At 38.8% G+C, this 17,497-nt stretch overlaps 2 protein-coding genes across 4 annotated transcripts; one reads left to right on the top strand and one right to left on the bottom strand.

Moving 5' to 3' along the window:
* Positions 1–332: 332 nt before the first annotated feature.
* LOC128605517 (creatine kinase B-type-like) lies at positions 333–6,185 on the bottom strand. The gene is made up of 8 exons (XM_053621016.1): positions 6,009–6,185; positions 5,278–5,492; positions 4,039–4,193; positions 3,801–3,933; positions 3,455–3,626; positions 1,097–1,220; positions 796–985; positions 333–666 (listed from the first exon to the last, which is right to left on the bottom strand). Exons 2-8 carry the CDS (start codon positions 5,489–5,491, stop codon positions 488–490), a joined length of 1,167 nt encoding a protein of 388 aa, XP_053476991.1. The 5' UTR covers position 5,492; positions 6,009–6,185; the 3' UTR covers positions 333–487.
* A 2,282-nt stretch (positions 6,186–8,467) lies between these two features.
* On the top strand, positions 8,468–17,418 carry selenou1a (selenoprotein U 1a). 3 transcript variants are annotated; one of them, XM_053621018.1, is made up of 7 exons: positions 8,477–8,588; positions 11,090–11,491; positions 12,400–12,576; positions 14,494–14,585; positions 14,674–14,814; positions 15,222–15,386; positions 16,769–17,418. In XM_053621018.1, the coding sequence occupies exons 2-7, from the start codon at positions 11,146–11,148 to the stop codon at positions 16,862–16,864; spliced, it is 1,017 nt and encodes a 338-aa protein (XP_053476993.1). In that variant the 5' UTR covers positions 8,477–8,588; positions 11,090–11,145; the 3' UTR covers positions 16,865–17,418. The 3 variants fall into 3 exon arrangements, with proteins under 3 accessions (XP_053476994.1, XP_053476993.1, XP_053476992.1); XM_053621019.1 differs by lacking the exon at positions 11,090–11,491 and having other exon boundaries at positions 8,468–8,588; XM_053621017.1 differs by lacking the exon at positions 8,477–8,588 and having other exon boundaries at positions 8,609–11,491.
* The last annotated feature ends 79 nt before the right edge of the window (positions 17,419–17,497 follow it).

The following is a 17,497-nucleotide window of genomic DNA, read 5'->3' as shown; positions in this document are numbered from 1 at the left end:
GTGAGGCGAACATGCTAACCACTAAGCGAATATAAAATACATGATTTAGCTTGACTTGGTTGTGGGAAGGCAGACAAGCGCACTCAAAGCAAGCGTACACCGAGGGGATTGCCCAACATCGTCCCAGAATAACAAATGTTCTGAACACTTTAGATACCTTATGTTAAACAATTGATAACGTGAATGCTGATTTATGATAAATACAATTGTGTTTGTTTTATCGTTAACTTTAAAACAATTGCAGATAATAGTTAGATTTTATACCATTTAACAGGTCCATATGTTATGGGTTCAAACACTACTGATTTTTGAGACAATACAATAGACAGGTGTAAACTGGCAGAGCATTTAATTCATTTGTCACCATATTAAGGGCATCTTAAATATAATATACATCCTTTTATTAATCTCATAGTAGTGGGATGTGGTGGGGGGGGAATGAAGAGGGGAATTTTGGATGAGTGAGGTAGAAGGATAGTTGCTGGAGTTACTTTTGATCAGGTATGAGGTCTTCAATGGCCTGGCCTTTCTCCAATTGCTTCTCCATCTCCACCAGCAGCTTGACTCCATCTACCACCATCTGAACGAGCTCCACCTCAGAGAAGCCCAGCCGGTCAGCATTAGAGATATCAAACACACCGCCCACTGCAGCAGTGTCCACACCACCTGACACATTGAATACAGCATTAGTGCCAGAACAGTCAGCTTATATTCACTACCAACAGCCTATAGAGGGCAGCACTGAGCTTCAGACAAACAGCTTGCCTTCTTATATGGGTCATTTGTAACATCTACCTGTTCCACGCTTCTGCAGACGTAATCTCTTGAGCACCTCCTTAAACTTTTTGTGCTTGCTCATATTCGGGAGTTTGACATGCACACCTCCACGCAGCCCTGTACCCAGGTTAGACGGGCAGGTGAGGATATAGCCCAGGTGCTCGTTCCACATGAACTCATGTCCCTTACTCTTGAACAGCTCCTCAATCTGAAAAGGGTACGAGTCAGCAAGCAGCAGTAATTTACAGCACAGTTCATTAGACTCACAGTTTCTCCTCAACAACTTTAAATCACTCTTGAATGTTGATGAACAGATTACCTTGGTGAGGCCTGTGCAGAAACGAGTAAACACTTCTTTCATGTTGCCACCTTTCTGCATGGAGATGACACGCAAGTGATCCTCCTCATTCACCCACACGAGGAATGTTTTGTTGTCATTGTGCCTGACAAACATTAAAAGGAATGATTAGTTAATGGAACTGCTTGGTCCCAAATTTCTTTTACATTTTTCTTTTTTTTAAAGCCCGAGTTATCAAAAATGATCCAAGTCATGTGGTGTGAATAGTTCTCTGAATAGAGAAATGATATGAACATGACCACTAAACTGGGACAACAAGTTAGCACACAGTCTCCAGTGTGGAAGGGGTTACCAGAAGGCCAAGTAGTATTGCTAAGAACTTGAACAACTTTACTCAATTCATAAATGTAGCTCTAAAACTGTCAGCATGGCTCAAATGTCACTCCTGTTAACATGATTACTGAATTGAACAACCCCCCCACAAGCACCATAAATGCCCAGTGGTATAAACCAGGGCTGCTGCCCTCAGTACCAGTAAGTACTACTGTTCACAGTTTTCAGGGAAGCAGCATTTCCTTTAGGTCACAAGTGTTAGCATCTATACTATTGGTAGAGGCATAGAATCCAGGTAAACCCACTCTATTTGTCATGACACACATTAAATGTAAAGCACAATATTACCACTAACAGACATTTAATATCCACCACTCAGTGGCAATATTCAAATACTATTATTAGTGTCTAATAGTACCTGCATCCTGTCAGTCCTATGTAAAGACAAACACACACGCATACACACAGAAAAAGGCTGTTGAGCTTCACAAAATGGGAAGTGGCTGTAAGAAAATAGCACAAGCATTGAAAATGCCCATTTCCACCATCAGGGCAATAATTAAGAAGTTCCAGTCAACTGGAAATGTTATGAATCAACCTGGAATTGGATGAGTGTATTGTCTCAACACACTGAAGATGTTCAAGTGGCCAAAAAGTCTCCAAGGATCACAGCTGGTGAACTGCAGAAGTTAGTTGCGTCTTGGGGTCAGAGAGTCTCCAAAACTACAATCTAAAATCACCTACATCACCACCAGTTGTTTGGAAGGGTTTCAAGGGGGACAGGGAAAAAAAAGAAGAAAAAAGAACCCTCTACTCGCATCTAAAAACAAACTCAAGCATCTTCAGTTTGCCAGACACTACTGGAACTTCAAATGGGATCGGGTTCTATGATCAGATGAAACCAAAATAAAGCTTTTTGGCAATAAACACCAGACGTGGTTTTGCTGCACACAGAGGGAGCCATATGGAAAAGTTCCTCATGCCCACGGTTAAATATAGTGGTGGATCTTTAATGTTTTGGGCTGTTTTTCTGCCAGAGGACCTGGACATTTTGTTAGGATACATGGCATCATGGACTCTATCAAATATCAACAGGTATTAAATGAAAACCTGACTGCCTCTCCAGAAAGCTTCAAATGGGCCGTGGTTGGATCTTCCAGCAGAACAATGATCCAAAACATGCATCAAGATCAACACAAATAATTTACTGCCCAAAAAATCAAGGTCCTGCCATGGCCATCCCAGTCCCCCAACGTGAAACCCATAGAAAACCTGTGGGGTGAACTGAAGAGGAGAGACCACCAACGTGGACCTGGAAATTTGAAGGATCTGGAGAGATTCTGTATGGAGGAATGGTCTCAGATCCCTTGCCATGTATTCTCCAACCTCATCAGGGATTATAGGAGAAGACTCAGAGCTGTTGTCTTGGCAAAGGGAGGTAGCACAAAGTATTGAAAAAGGGTGCCAATAATTGTTGCACACTTTTTTTTGGATAAAACTGCAATTGCAATTGTTTGATATCCATAAGTGTTTAATTTATTTATTTATTTATTTAACCAAAATGTTAAACAATAAAGAAAATTTTTCACAACCTTCTTTGCTCATATTTACCAAGGGTGCCAGTATTAGTGGAGGGAACCGTGTGTGTAATGTAGTTATATATATAAATAAAATATTTGTAAAAATTATTATATCTCATTTTGCGGCTCATTGATAATTCTTTGCCTTAACAGAACTAAACATCTGATCAACTAATTATTATATTATATAATTAAAAAAAATTTTTAAACAGTGTCTGTATTCTCTGTAAACATGAGCCCTCAATTTTATGAGCAATCAATGCACAATTTCATTAAAATGTAGGATTTTTTTACTTAAATCTCACACGGTCATACTTCCATACATAAATGTAGAATTAAATACTAGGTGTGCGCAGATATGTTTATAGGATATAAAGCATATTAGTGTAGGTTTTGGCAATTCTACCTTCACATAAGTGGTGGAACCCCAGTACAAATGCTGTATTGTGGGTGCTCCAACACTTACCATATTCCTCTGGCATCAGGCCAATCACGGGCCATTCCAGAGGCCAACAGCAGGGGAGACACAGGCTTGTCAAAGAGGAAGTGGTCATCAATCAGCTGCTGCTGTTCTGCTTCTGACATATTTTTCAGAGCATAGTATTTACCTTTCAGATCTCCACTCAGGGCACCTAAAGCTACAAAACAGACAGAAAAATTCAGTGCATGGTCAATTTTAAACCTTTCCCTTTTGCTACTATTACAGCAATGGGTATGCATTACTATCTTTTATCATAACTTGCACCCTTAGCTCCCCCACATGCCCAGAAGATTGCCACTAGATGGAGTCCTGCCCTGCTGTAGAACTATACCTTCCACAGAGACTTTTTCAACAGCTCTCCTCTCGCCACGACTGCAGTGTGGTGGCAGGCAAAATCCACGAATGCTCCGGCCTGTTCGCACACGAGAACTCAGCACGTAGTTGGGATCCAGATCATCCCCACCCTTCACAAAAAAATTAATTAGCGTGAATACTTCAACTAGTAAAGCCTATAATCAAGAAGATTGCACATATTGCAGTAGCCGGCACACTGCAAGTCATAACTGTACCTTGAGGTTGGCTGGGTTCAGGTCAGTTTTGTGTTTATCAGTGGGTTTGTATCCACCATGTCTGTCATTGATAACAGGGTCCAGCAGCTCCTTAAACACCTCATAGGTCTCCTCATCTCCCGCCACACAGCCCACAGTCATAATGAAGAGGTGGCCTAGGATGGAGAAATGGATAAAATCAGCTCTACGCGCAAATAGATGACGTTTCACTAAAATAAAACCTAGAGTACACAAGGCACAATTACACCAATATGAAAAATATTATGACTGGAAAAAACATTTTCTTGCTAATTTAATTTAAGCTTTCACTGGAAGAAAAAACAAAAAACAACAACCCTCTTCACTGAAGATGAAATTCAGTCCTGGACTCTGATTCACTTCTTTTTGTGAAAACAGAAAGACTTATTCTAACAGGAGAGTGTTCTACCAGGATTATCTACACCAGTTTGAATGGCTATGTATGGTGAAGCCACTGGGAGTGGAATGCTCTTGGAGCTTTTTGTACATATATCCAGTGTCAAAACTTTGGCCCATATGGCTGCTGTGCTGGGCATTCATCCTCAGCAGAGAGTTTATTGAAGGTAAGAGCTAATTTTTTTTTTTTTTTTGCTGGCTAAACACAAGACAAAACACAAGAACACAATTTAGGGAGAAGTCATCTGGAATTCATCTCACAATACAGAGTATAATCACCCTGGATTCATAAAAAGTGTTTGTTACTATAACTCAATCAGCTTTTATCTGCAACACTCTACTACTGTTGGAGAGCCAAGATTAATAATAAGGCCTTTACTCTTGTCTTTATTTATTTATTTATTTATTTATTTATTTATTTAAACTCAGCCAGGTTCCAGTACAGCATGGATTTAGTAGTTATAGATCTGTTATAGATCATCATCAATCTGTATTCACAATCTGAAACCGGCCAGCTAAGCCTGGCTCTAAAACAAACTATTTGAAGTGTTCGGCCAACATGCCACCGGGAAAACCAACTTTAATATTAGAGTTGAATCTTTTTGGATTTTGTAATGCAAGACACTGGTTTCCAACTCCAGTAACTTTCCCTACTCCCTACACACCTGATATAGACCATAAAGATCTCGATCTATTGGGCTGAACCTGGTTTACTGGGATAAAAGACCTAATAAGGGAGTTATGCACGCTTTATTAAACTGTGTTGCTTTGGAGCAGATGGTTTCAGCTTTGTGTTCGGGTAAAAAGACATTTAAGCAGCTTTACCTGGGTTATCGACTCCAGTCTGAATCACATCATCCAGCGTGAAGCCACTCGGTGTCTGTTCGCTGCGCAGGCGCTCGTATAAATCAGGGGTGAGCACTTTGGCCATGTGGTTGTTGTGCTTGGTCAGGTCGGGATACTCTGCTTCAGACGAGTACTTCATCTTCTGCTGGTTGTGAGTGTTTCCGGAAGGCATGGTGGAGACTCCGGAACCCATACTGAAACACGTCAGTTTTTCCACACAAACCGGACAATACAATCATCCAAACAAGGACTTGGTTCTGTTAAATAAATAATGTCGACAGTTTACTGCTATAAAAATTCAACGCACATTACGAGGGTACAGCCTAATGTTCGTTTATAAAAATAGAATAAACTTAGCTTGACTCAATATATTATAAATAAAAACCCCATGAATGTATTGATTACACAGACGGCTGAATGATTGCGTGTTTATTAGATATCAAATACTCCTTACCGTAAAGTCAGATTAAACACGCATCCTGTAACATTTGGCCAGACGCGAAAAACAAAACAAAACAAAACAAAAAAACCTCCCGGAATATTAAGGAGCGAATGCATTGTTAAAACAAGCTTAAATGTACAGTCTGGATAAAGGATGATGGCCAGCATGCTTTCTGTAAAGTCGTCTAGTCAAGTTAGAAATATGTAACTTCACAGAAAACAATGTGTGGTTTTAACACTTGGACATTAGGGCAGTTGTCTATACTTACGTTGCAGGATAAATTTGACGTTCAGTTTGTGAAAACTTCTAGAAGTAAATGGGAAACAGGAAAAGTTGCTCGCTGTAAACTGATAAACCAAGACTCAGTACAGTTACACAGTTTGTGTATAGACATACACTTTTTTCCGTGTTAACCTTGTCCTCGAATGTTTCTTGGAACATAGAATTCGAATAATAACGGGTATTCGCGCATATGCGGAAATTAAGGGACCGTCTCTAAAGTTACATACGACATTGTTAAACACGTTTCTAACTTCAATAGCATTTGAAGGGAATGACTTACAGTCATATAACCCACTGTAATGTGTTCATCCAGGTGTCAGGTAAGACGCACATATCAAAAATATAAAAAATCTAAAAGGTGTGCGTCATACCTGACACCCAGTCGAACACTGTACAGTTGGTTTTGTGACTGTACGTCGTTCCCTTCAAATGCTATTGAGCCTTAAATTATGGTATATTTTGTGTATGGGCCTGTTCAGTAGTGAAATTCATGTCACATTTACATATGAGTTAATAGCTTATTTTGTTATATATATAAAAATGTAAAAGGTACATATCACATATCAAAAATATAAAAAATCTAAAAGGTGTGCGTCATACCTGACACCTAGTCGAACATTTTACAGTTGGTTGTGTGACTGTAAGTCATTCCCTTCAACTGCTATTGAAGTTAGAATCGTGTATAACAATGTCGTATGTAACTTTAGATACGGTCCCTTAATTTCCGCATATGGAACGTCCAATGTCAAGCCAACTTTATGACAGTTAATTTTATCCTGAGAAAATCTGGCGCTTTGTGAATGGGGCTGGTGTTACATGCACATTATCGCCATCATAAATGTAATAACTGCTCGCTGTAGAGATGGAGTATCTCTGCATTATGAGAGACTGGTGTCCCCTTCTCAAGTGTCAAACACTAACGTGGAAGTCGTCAATCCTGCAGGGATGAGGTATTTTTGTAGGCCACCCTGGAAGTTAGCATCACCCTGATTCCCTCGACAAAAATCCAAAAGGATTTTTCCATTATCTTTTGGATTATTGCAGAAAATAAACTCTGTGACAAACAAAAGTTTGTGATTCTTCCATGTTTTGTTCATTAAGACAAGATTCATAAGATTCATCTAGGTGTCCGGTATGACGCACACCTTTTAGATTTTTGATATTTAACCGTACAATGCACGGAATGACAGGGAAGATGAGGCTGGAGACAGGAACACTGCAGATGAAGATGAGGATGAAGATGAAAGTTGAGGGCACAATATGCAGAATGGTACAGAAGAAAGGAAGGACCAGGGTTATTCTTGTGACAGGGAAGTTGAGGGCTCAAAATGTTGACTGGAAGTGCTGCCTACATAAATAATTTTGAATTCCTTTGGCACCCATCCACAATTTAAACATGTACATAAATAAATTAAAAGAAAACAAATAAAAATGTTTGAAATATTAAAACATTTATGTATCATCAGTTCTTTTAATTATTTCACTAATAGGACATCTATTTTTTTTTTTTTTTTTTTGAAGAAAACCATTCAATCCAGTACGGATCATTTTTACCCACTTTATGCATTCGTGAAGGTTTTTTTGGTTCATGCATTGTAGGGTTAAATATAAAAAATCTAAAAGGTGTGCGTCATACCTGACACCTAGATGAACACTTTACAGTTGGTTGTGTGACTGTACATCATTCCCTTTAAATGCTATTGAGCCTTAAATAATGGTTTATTTTGTGTATGGGCCCATTCTGTACTGAAATTCATATCGAATTTACATATGACTTAATAGCTTATTTTGTTAAATATCAAAAACTAAAAGGCGTGCCTCATACCTGACACCTAGATGAACATTTTCCAGTTGGTTATATGACTGTAAGTCATTCCCTTCAAATGTTATTGAAGTTAGAAACGTGTATAACAATGTCGTATGTAACTTTAGAGATGGTCCCTTAATTTCCGCAAATCTGCGGATATCGTACGTCCAACGTCAAACCAACTTTATGCCAGTAATAGAGATGGGAAGTTCGTATCGTTTTACTGACTCGGATCTTTGAATCTCGTTCAGCAAAATGAACGAATAATTTTTCGAGTCATTTCGTTCATTTCAGCAAAATATAATTAAAATGTTACATGTTAAATTCCCCAACACATCTAGTACTTAATAATCTATAGGTTAATGCAGCAAAGGCCGCATTATGAGAATCAGAAATTATTAATTAATAGTTTAGCTGGTCTTCAGGCTATGCAGTCTGTTAGTTCACTTCATCTCCCGATGCGAGTCATTCTTTCTTTTCTCACGTCACATTTGTCACGTCTGTTCCCTGGAAACAGAAATGATTAGATCACGTCTCAAGTCGTTCGTTCATCCCGTTTCCGGTACTGCATGATGTATTGCCTATGGAGCGGTCACCGGAAGAACGAACGACTCAAACCCAAAGACTCGAGAAGTGAACTAATCATTTCTGTTTCCGGTACAGAACCGGTGGGGATGTTGCTGCGCATGCGCGGTCAACACAAATTGAACGAGTCACTCTTGAAGGGAGATTAGACAGTACATTAGCGCCAAAACAGAGGTGAGTGTAACACACATCAACATAGAGTAACGCTAAAGGTAAAGCTGTTAATGTCATTTTCTTTTTAGTGTTAACAGCTTCAGCACCACATTCAAACGGAAAGGCACATTATTAGAGTTATGTACTGTATCTAGGTTTAGCACGAAAGCTAACAAGCATTTGAGAAGTAACCTTAGCAAGTTACACTGCCATTTAATCGTGAATATTAAAATGCTTTCTTTTACGTAGACTACGCAGTTACATTGCAGATCATGTTTTTAAGGGAAATTACCTTAATATTTCATGTAAGGTTTGCTAACCGAAGCTTGGCGTTAGGTAAATAATGTGGGTGTTGAATATTGTTTTGCTTTTAAGTGCATAGTTTTAGCGCAGAATGAGGAATGTGATGCTATGGCTTGTTGTTTTAATCTGTTTATATCTATTCAGATATCCAGAATAGCTAGTGCACAAGTTTTTATACAGACTGACTGAGCCATTATGGTGGGAAGCTCTTGTTATGTAAACCGTCGCAGTAACACTCATGGCAGCCATGATTAAAAATGACTGTCGTCTTACCCTCATCCAGTATGGAGGCACAAATTGGCATAAGGTGATATGCTTATATAATGCTTATATAATGCTTCAATATAATTCATACGTAAAATATTTAAGTATTCATTAAAAAAAAAAACAATGAATCACACAGCAATCATTACTACAGTCACTGTGGAGAACATTTGAGGCTGTGTTTTCATATTTTAGCTTCTTGTACACATTCATTTGTGAAGTGTACACGGACTTCGAGTGTCTTGACCCTTTTAAACGGCTTAAAAGTATAGGCACCCAAGCCACATAGCAGATATGAAAAGGTGTCTGGAAATTTAACACGAAGTAGCATATCCAGAGCATTATACTGGGAATTTTTCCTCTGGGATCCTCTTATTTCCCACATGAGGGCGTTCAGACGAGCTGTGAAGTCGGAAATAAAATGAATTCTCACTGTAAACTGGAATTAAAGAGATGTTTGATTGGGGCTTAATTTATTTTTAAGCTACATGTGATAAATTCACAGTTAATAGCACTAGAAGGTATTATTTTAAAATGTATAAATTTACTCTTGTTTAAGCAAGACAAGTTTAAATAACACAACATAAAGCAGTAATCTCTTTAAGCTCCTGAGCTGTGTGAACAGGTCTGTTTCACATAAACAAAGAACTAATCCTTGCAAAATGGTGGAACGATCCCATAATGCCTCGAGTTGCGTGAAAGTGAAAATTGGATTGCATCGGACTCACTTTATTTGTGTGCCAAAGTGTCTGCCAAATGAATAAATATAAATGTGATGTGGAAACCTTCTGCTACAAATCCAAGTTAATTCCAGTTTACTATACAAGTTGCAGACTGATTAGATAATGTGGATGTGTCAATCCGATTGGCTGATTGACACAACACAGAACTTGTTTATGAACACAGGACACATTGACCAGCCGACATGCCCTTAGCAGTACAGTTGGACCCTCTGATTGCATAACTGTACTAGTGCTTCATAAAGCACATCATTGCACTTTACTCAGGGGCCATTTACACAACATTTTCACCTAAAAGCGGAAAACTTTTTATGCATTTTGGCTGTTTATTTACACGACAAAACGTTTTGGGGCCTGAAAACGCAAACTTTTGAAAACGGGTTTCAAAGTGCAAGTTTTTGAAAACGATGCCGTTATCGTCTCCGTGTAAACGTACAAAAAATGAGAATTTGTGAAAATGATGATGTCATGCGCACACGTATTATGTGTTCAGTCTGTAGGTGCGAGACGTTCAAAACTACAGGACTGTATTTGTGCTGCTCAACATTGAGTTTATTGACGCTTCTCCAGCAAAGTGTAGATTTATTGCATCACTACTACAACCAGCGGAGATGCATTTGTTACATACACCGACAAATTGTATTCAAAATCTTATAATTTGGAGTATATCTGTATCCTTTTATTGTTAATAAAATTAACAATAAGTAACATTGTGTTACTTCTGTTCCGAAAACACGCATTGGAGAGTAAGTACTAAAGTTGTTTCCCAAATGATGTATTATGCACTTGCACTATGCACTGTGTACTCTACCGTCTAGTGTATGAATTTTAAAAGGGTAATGTCATTTCAAATGAAACACTAGTGTTTTTTTTACTAACCGGACGTATAAGCCGTTTCCCAGTCGATAGTGCATGACGTCAAACGCATGTAATGCGACGCCACTAGCTTTAGCAGAAACCCAGAGTCAACAACAATGAATTTCTTCAGTTACTGTCTGTCAACGTTACCTTTTATGCTCAGCATGACTTCAGTCACCATCAGACAGAGGTGTAAGGCAGGGTGGCATTTTATATTAAACACCATGAAGTAGACTGTAACCTGTAAGTTAGTGTTACTCTGAGTTAAGTTTTTTTGTTTTGTTTTTTCCATTTAGGATTCAACTTATTTGGAATAAATAATTTTGTGCTTAGATGGTATTTTCCATTTTTTTCCAGAATTATAACCCTGAAGATTTTATGTGGCAAAGAATGATTTGCTAAAATGAGTGTGGATGCTTCCAATGGCCTTTACACAAGTACAGCCTGTGCGTTTAGCTCGGTTTCTGAGAAGAAGAAACTGTATCTTTCATACAAATAATGTTGTTAAGGATCAAGTCTATGACTGCACTTCCTCGGCTCTGCAGCTCTACAGTCAACTACCCTCACCCTCAAAAAAGAAACTTCAAATTTTAGTAAATAAAATACACCCAGAGTACAAGTCACTAAACTTTGTGGGATGCCAATCTTTCTTTAAGTCACTTACTTCCATTAACGCCAACACCGTTTGTGTGTATTCGACAAATCAGCAAATATCCATGAAGGACCAGAGCAGCCAGTCCACCATCTGTAAACCTAAAGGTACTGCCCCTGCCTGCTCTACAGTACTTCGTCTGCATGTGCTTTGGTAATAGTTTGATTTAGATTAGCAAATGATGAAAGAGTTTATAAAATAAGAGTTTATAAAATCTTTGAAAAGAGCAAAGTTTCATCTGAATTTTAGTTAGTTTGTAAATGTTTGTTAAACCAAGGCCAATTGCTTTTAACAGTGCACACAAAGCAGGTTTACAGAAATCCGGATATACAACTTTTTAAGTCAAAATAAAAGTTTATCCCTAATGAGCAAGCCAGAGGCGATGGAGCAAGGAAAACATAACCCTGTGACATAAAGTGACTAGCCACTCCACCATCAACATAATTGAGTGAACGGATGAGAGTGGGGCGTGGCAGGGTGTTGGGGGGGGGGCAGCATCCAAACATCCCAATTTACCAACATACTGTGCTCATGAACCCTCCAGATCTATGCCTTTACCTAAGAGAAAATCTTATTAACAAAAGGCTTGACTAAACAAATGTGTTTTCAGCCTAGATTTAAAGACTGAGACTGTGTCTGAGTCCTGAATACTAATTGGAAGGCTGTTCCATAATTGTGGGGCTTTGTAAGAGAAAGCTCTGCCCCCTGCTGTAGCCTTCACTATTTGAGGTACCAAAAAAGAGCCTGCACCTTTTGATTGAAGCAGACATAACATCATACAAGACCAGAAGTTTGTTGGGTACTGTAGCGTAAGACCGTTTAGTGCTTTTTAGGTTAATAGGAGTATTTTATGATCAATACAAAATTTTACAGGAAGCCAATGCAGTGTGGATGAGATAGGGGTCATATTTTCTGGTTCTAGTAAGGACTCTGGCTACTTCATTCTGGACTAACTGGAGCTGGTTTATGCACCTACTGGAACATCTTGCTGTTTTCATCTGTCTTCTCTCTGCAGCACCATCGTCCACCATGGAGGTGACAACCTTCATGAGCATGTGGTCACTCAGCCTTGGAGCTATGGGTGCTGTCATTGCTGGCATAATTCTGGCTAACACAGATTTTTTCCTGACCAAGTCTGATTTTGCTACTCTACAGTATCTGGAAGATGCTGACCTCAAAACCACTGACGGAGGTGAGTGGGACTTCATATCTTTATCCACATATCAACAATAGTAGTGGGCAATATGAAGGTTGATCTGGTATATCAGTTGCAGTTCTTCTTAAGGTATACATTTTGTCTATACTATTGAACTGGTATATATTGCTTACATTAGCATGTATTTTCTATAAGCCCCAGAATGCCATGAGTCTGAGTGAAAGCCAAAAAAAGAAAAGAAGAGAGAGAGCATTAGTTACTATACCAATATTTATATTAGTTAGTTTAAAGACTTCCAGCTGTGGTTAGTAGAGCCAGATATGCTAACAAGTCCCTGAGGTCCAAGTCCAAATCAAGTCTCAAGTAATTGAGGTGGACCCCAAGTCAAGTCTCAAGTCTTTGTTCTATTTTTAGCAATAGTTCTTTCACTTTACTGTCCACTGTGAGAACTTTGGAGGGCCAAAACGTATGGCACTCAAACATTATGGTCACTCGGAACTTAATTTTTAAGTCATTTTGATTGGAAATTCAGTTTGAAGCAATCTTACAGCATGACTAGCTTGATTACGCTCCCTTCAAAGTGCCATTTGGAGGGTGATTTATACCATTTGGAATGCAGAGACTGTCACCACAAGGGGTAAAAAATGTGCTGTGTATTTTGAGCTATTTGAGGTGCTGTAGTTTGCTGTAGTTCTCAAGCAATTATGGGTAAGGTAGTCTTCCTGTGAGCGCCAGTGGTAACAAAACCCCTGTGTATAGGTGCAATTTAATTTGGTAAACTTTGATATATTATGCATATGGTAGCTAATACTTTGGGGGAAAAAATGAAAAGGACATGGAAAAATGTGTACTTCTTGAAAATGGACACCAAGCAAGCCCCTGATAGCTTTGTAGCACCGCAGCTTCCCTTTGGATTAACTGATTGTTTTTAAAATTAAATGACATGGAGATTATCAAGACTTGGCTATACTGTTATTGTTTGTTGTTCATTTATATAACAGCACGCTTCCAGTGGCTGATGAACACGCGCCTTCAGATGCGTCACACGTGTATATCATAATGCTGGCTTGGTGTGTTTTAGAGATGAATTGTTGTGATATTTACCGATAGGGAATGAATGAGGAATGAAAAGAAAAATGTGGTGTTTGATGCTGTCATGTGGGGTAGTAAAAAGAGAATGGGGTCTCCAAACCGAAATGACTTGTGTTTTTCCACGAGTGTCTGTCTTCATGTCCAAGGCAAGTCTCAATTCGGTTGTTCACAAGTCCAAGTCAAGTCGCAAGTCATTTTTTTGCGACTTAAGTGCGACTCGAATTTCCATCTCTGCAAACACATCTAAGCATCAGTATTTTTAAAATAAATATATTCTTATAAACAGTGTGTTTAGCAAAGATGTTAATTTTATTCAGAAATAGGAACATGCTGGAAATAGGAAAGTTGGAGCTGTTTGCTGTGCTGTGACTGCATTGGTCTTTCACAATTAAAAACCAAACTGGTTAGGATAGAGCTATAGATCTGATATTTTTAGCTTGCAGCATGTATGGATTAAAGTGTTGGCACCTATTACATACAACACAAATTTCTCTTTGTTTTTATTTTAAAAATTAAATTTGCTTTACTTTATACTCATGTTCAAGCGGTGTTCTTTCAATGTATTTTAATAGTGTTTCTGCATAACCAATAAGAGTGCATTTAAAGGACAAATGTCAGGACAATGTCATTATTTTCTCAACAGGAGACTAAAGAATATCAAAAATATCAGACAATAAATATCTTCCTTGTAAAATTATAAAAAGGACATCATATTATATTGTGTTGGTCATAGCTTAATAATGGAGGACATGTAGAGGACAATTGATAATCGTGTTCTTTTTCTATTGTCTTAAAAGTGCACTGAGCGTGTTGTGGCCCTTTTATGATTTTCTAAATGATTTACACTTTTTATTTATTTAGATGAGAAGGTATTTAAAGCTAGAACTCTTTGGGAGACTTCTGGAGCAGTGATCATGGCTGTACGGCGGCCTGGATGATTTTTGTGTAGAGAGGTAACCTTGATGCATTAGCCTGTAATCCAGTGTAGTTAGGAGGGTCTTGCTCATTGCCGATATGCCTGGTGTACTTGTCTCTCTGCAGGAAGCCGCTGAGCTATCCTCTCTGAAGCCCCAACTGGACAAGCTTGGGGTTCCTTTGTACGCTGTGGTCAAAGAGAACCTTGATACAGAGGTTCACGATTTCAAACCACACTTTGCTGGAGATGTCTTCCTGGATGAGAAGGTTAGAAAAGCTGATGTTTGTTTTTGTTGTTCTACAGTGGTTTTGTGAGAGAAAATATACAGTCATTATCCACTTTGATAGGAACACCTGTATGCTTGCTTATTTATTCAGTTATCCAATCAGACAATCATGTGGCAGCAGCACAATGCATTACTGGTCAAGCGCTTCAGTTAATGCTCGCATGTATGATGTGAACTTTAACTGAAGCTCCTGACCTGTATCTGGATTGAATTTATGCATTATACTGCTGCCACCTGATTGGCTGATTAGATAACTGCATAAATGAGCAGGTGTACAGGTGTTCCTATTAAAGTGGACAGTGAGTGTATGTCACAATGCATAAATTTCATTTTTGGATATTGAAAGAACAATGCATGTACATTTAATGTATTTAAACATGGTTACAGCAAGTGTTCTATGGTCCCACCCTGAGGAAAATGGGAGGTCTTGGCTTCATTCGTCTGGAAGTTTGGCAAAACTTCGTAAGGGCCTGGAGGTCAGGTTACCAGGGAAACGTGAAAGGAGAGGGCTTCATCCTGGGTGGAGTGTTTGTCATTGGATCTGGCAAGCAGGTGACATTATTAAGACATGCACTCTATGGCCAAAAGTTTGTGAACACCTGACAATCACACCCATATGTGGGCTTTCCTTAAACTGTTGCTACAAAGTTCGAAGCACACCGTTGTATAGAATATCTTTGTATGCTGTAGCATTACAGTTTCCCTTCACTGGAACCAAGAGGCCCAAACATGTTCCACCATGAAAATGCCCTGTGCACAAAGTGAGATGGAGACATGGTTTGCCAAGGTTGATCTAAAATTGTTCAAATGTCCTGCACAGAACCCTGACTTCAACCCCACTGAACACCTTTGGGGCGAACTGGAACGCTGACTGTGCATCAGGCCTCTTCGCTCAACCTCAGAGCCTGATCTCACTAACGCTCTTGTGCTGAATGAGCAAATCCCCACAGCCACGCTCCAAAATCTAGTGGAAAGCCTTCCCAGAAGACTGGAGGTTATTATAACAGCAAAGTGGGACTAAATCTGGAATGGGATGTTCAAAAAGCATTATATGGGTATGGTGGTCAGGTGTCCACGAACTTTTGGCCATGTAGTGCACTTAAATAATTTTATGCTGTACAGCTCTCTCAGAGCTGTTCTAAACTCTATAGAGTATTCTAAACTAGTCAATCTTGCAATCTAATTTGTACAACAAATTCTTCAGAAAGGATAAAAGCATTAAAGGGATGGTTCACCCCAAAATGAAAATTCTGTTATCAGTTACTCAACCTCATGTCGGTCCAAACCCATAAGACCCATACGTTCATCTTCAGAACACAATGGAGGCATTTTGAATGAAACCTGGGAGATTTCTGTCCCACCTTTTACAGTCCACCTAACCAAAATTTTCAACCTCCAAAAAGTTCATAAAGGCATCGTGAAAGTAATCCGTGTGTCTTAATCCCAAACCCTACAAAGTGAAACGAATGCTTTGTGTGCGCAAAAAAAAATAAAAATAAGTCTTCATTCACAAACTATCTTCACTTCCGCATAGATCTGACACGCACACACGAGAGAACCGTAACACACGCGTGTTGAGTCGCAAGTCGTCCTCTATGTCGAAATCGGCAGACGTCTTTGTTACAGATTGTTCTGTATGACTCAGTTTGTGTCCAGTGTCCTCCTTCATCTGCTGTAAACAGTGAGCAGTTTTGGTTACTTGGACTATAAATGGAGGAACAGAAATCTCCCAGGTTTCATTAAAAATGTCTTCATTTGTATTCCAAAGATGAATGAAAGTCTTATGGGTTTGGAACGACATGAGGGTGAATAATTGGGTGGTAATAGAATTTATTTTTTGGTGAATGATCCCTTTACTAAAATATTTTTACTCTTTAACCTGTATCTGTGTAACTCTTCCCATGTTTAAGTTTCTACTTTTCTGCCCTTCATAGGGAGTTCTTCTGGAACATCGGGAGAAGGAGTTTGGAGACAAAGTCAATAATGAGTCTGTTTTGGAGGCTGCTAAGAAAATAGTAGTTCAGAAATAGGTTAGTTTGTGTATGCTTAGTGATCTAGGGATTATTTGAAGATTACAAGTAGGTTGCTAAAACAGAACAAAATACAAACGAGTCTTGGTACTATTAAAACATCTTTTTAGAGCTAATGGACAACGTTCATCCGTCTAACCTCATTGCTTCAACTAATGCTGTGAATGCTCAGGAAAGCACATTTTCTGATGAATTGACACAAGAGAGTCATCTTACAGAAAAAACAAGTACAAAGTGTGTCATTAATGGGATTTTAGCATTGCATCGTTTGCCCCATTCAGGTACATAGGTGTTGATATTTGTGCACTGTTGTTTTTCACAATTTCATTATTGTATTGAGCTCTTCTTCACTCAGTCAGGTTCTGTGAGATGTCTGCTGCATGACTGTGGCTTGGTTTGTGTTTTAATGATGGTCTGACTCCAAACTCCTTAGTGAATGAGCAGACTTGAAGCTTAACATACTTTCCTGTTCAACAGTTTTTGGTTAGTGGAAAGTCAAAGATCCTGAAACGAAGGGAGCATGCCATTTACAATAAAAACAGCAGTCATGAAAACGTGTCGACTTTTCTTTATATTTGAGAAATTAGTAGATGGAACGTCTTGAAAATTGACTAAATTCTTGCACATAACGAG

The sequence above is a fragment of the Ictalurus furcatus genome, chromosome 3, assembly GCF_023375685.1.
Source record: "Ictalurus furcatus strain D&B chromosome 3, Billie_1.0, whole genome shotgun sequence".
In the NCBI taxonomy this organism is placed as follows: Eukaryota; Metazoa; Chordata; class Actinopteri; order Siluriformes; family Ictaluridae; genus Ictalurus; species Ictalurus furcatus.
Note: the sequence above shows the minus strand (reverse complement) of the source record. Positions and strands in the feature narration are given on the sequence as shown.

Excerpts from the sequence above, each read along its gene's own strand:
- LOC128605517 (XM_053621016.1), bottom strand. The coding sequence starts at position 5,491 with ATGGGTTCCGGAGTCTCCACCATGCCTTCCGGAAACACTCACAACCAG. Across the intron at positions 3,627-3,800 it reads TGAAAAAGTCTCTGTGGAAG|CTTTAGGTGCCCTGAGTGGA; the intron begins GTATAGTTCTAC and ends TCTGTTTTGTAG. Across the intron at positions 986-1,096 it reads TCTGCACAGGCCTCACCAAG|ATTGAGGAGCTGTTCAAGAG; the intron begins GTAATCTGTTCA and ends TACCCTTTTCAG.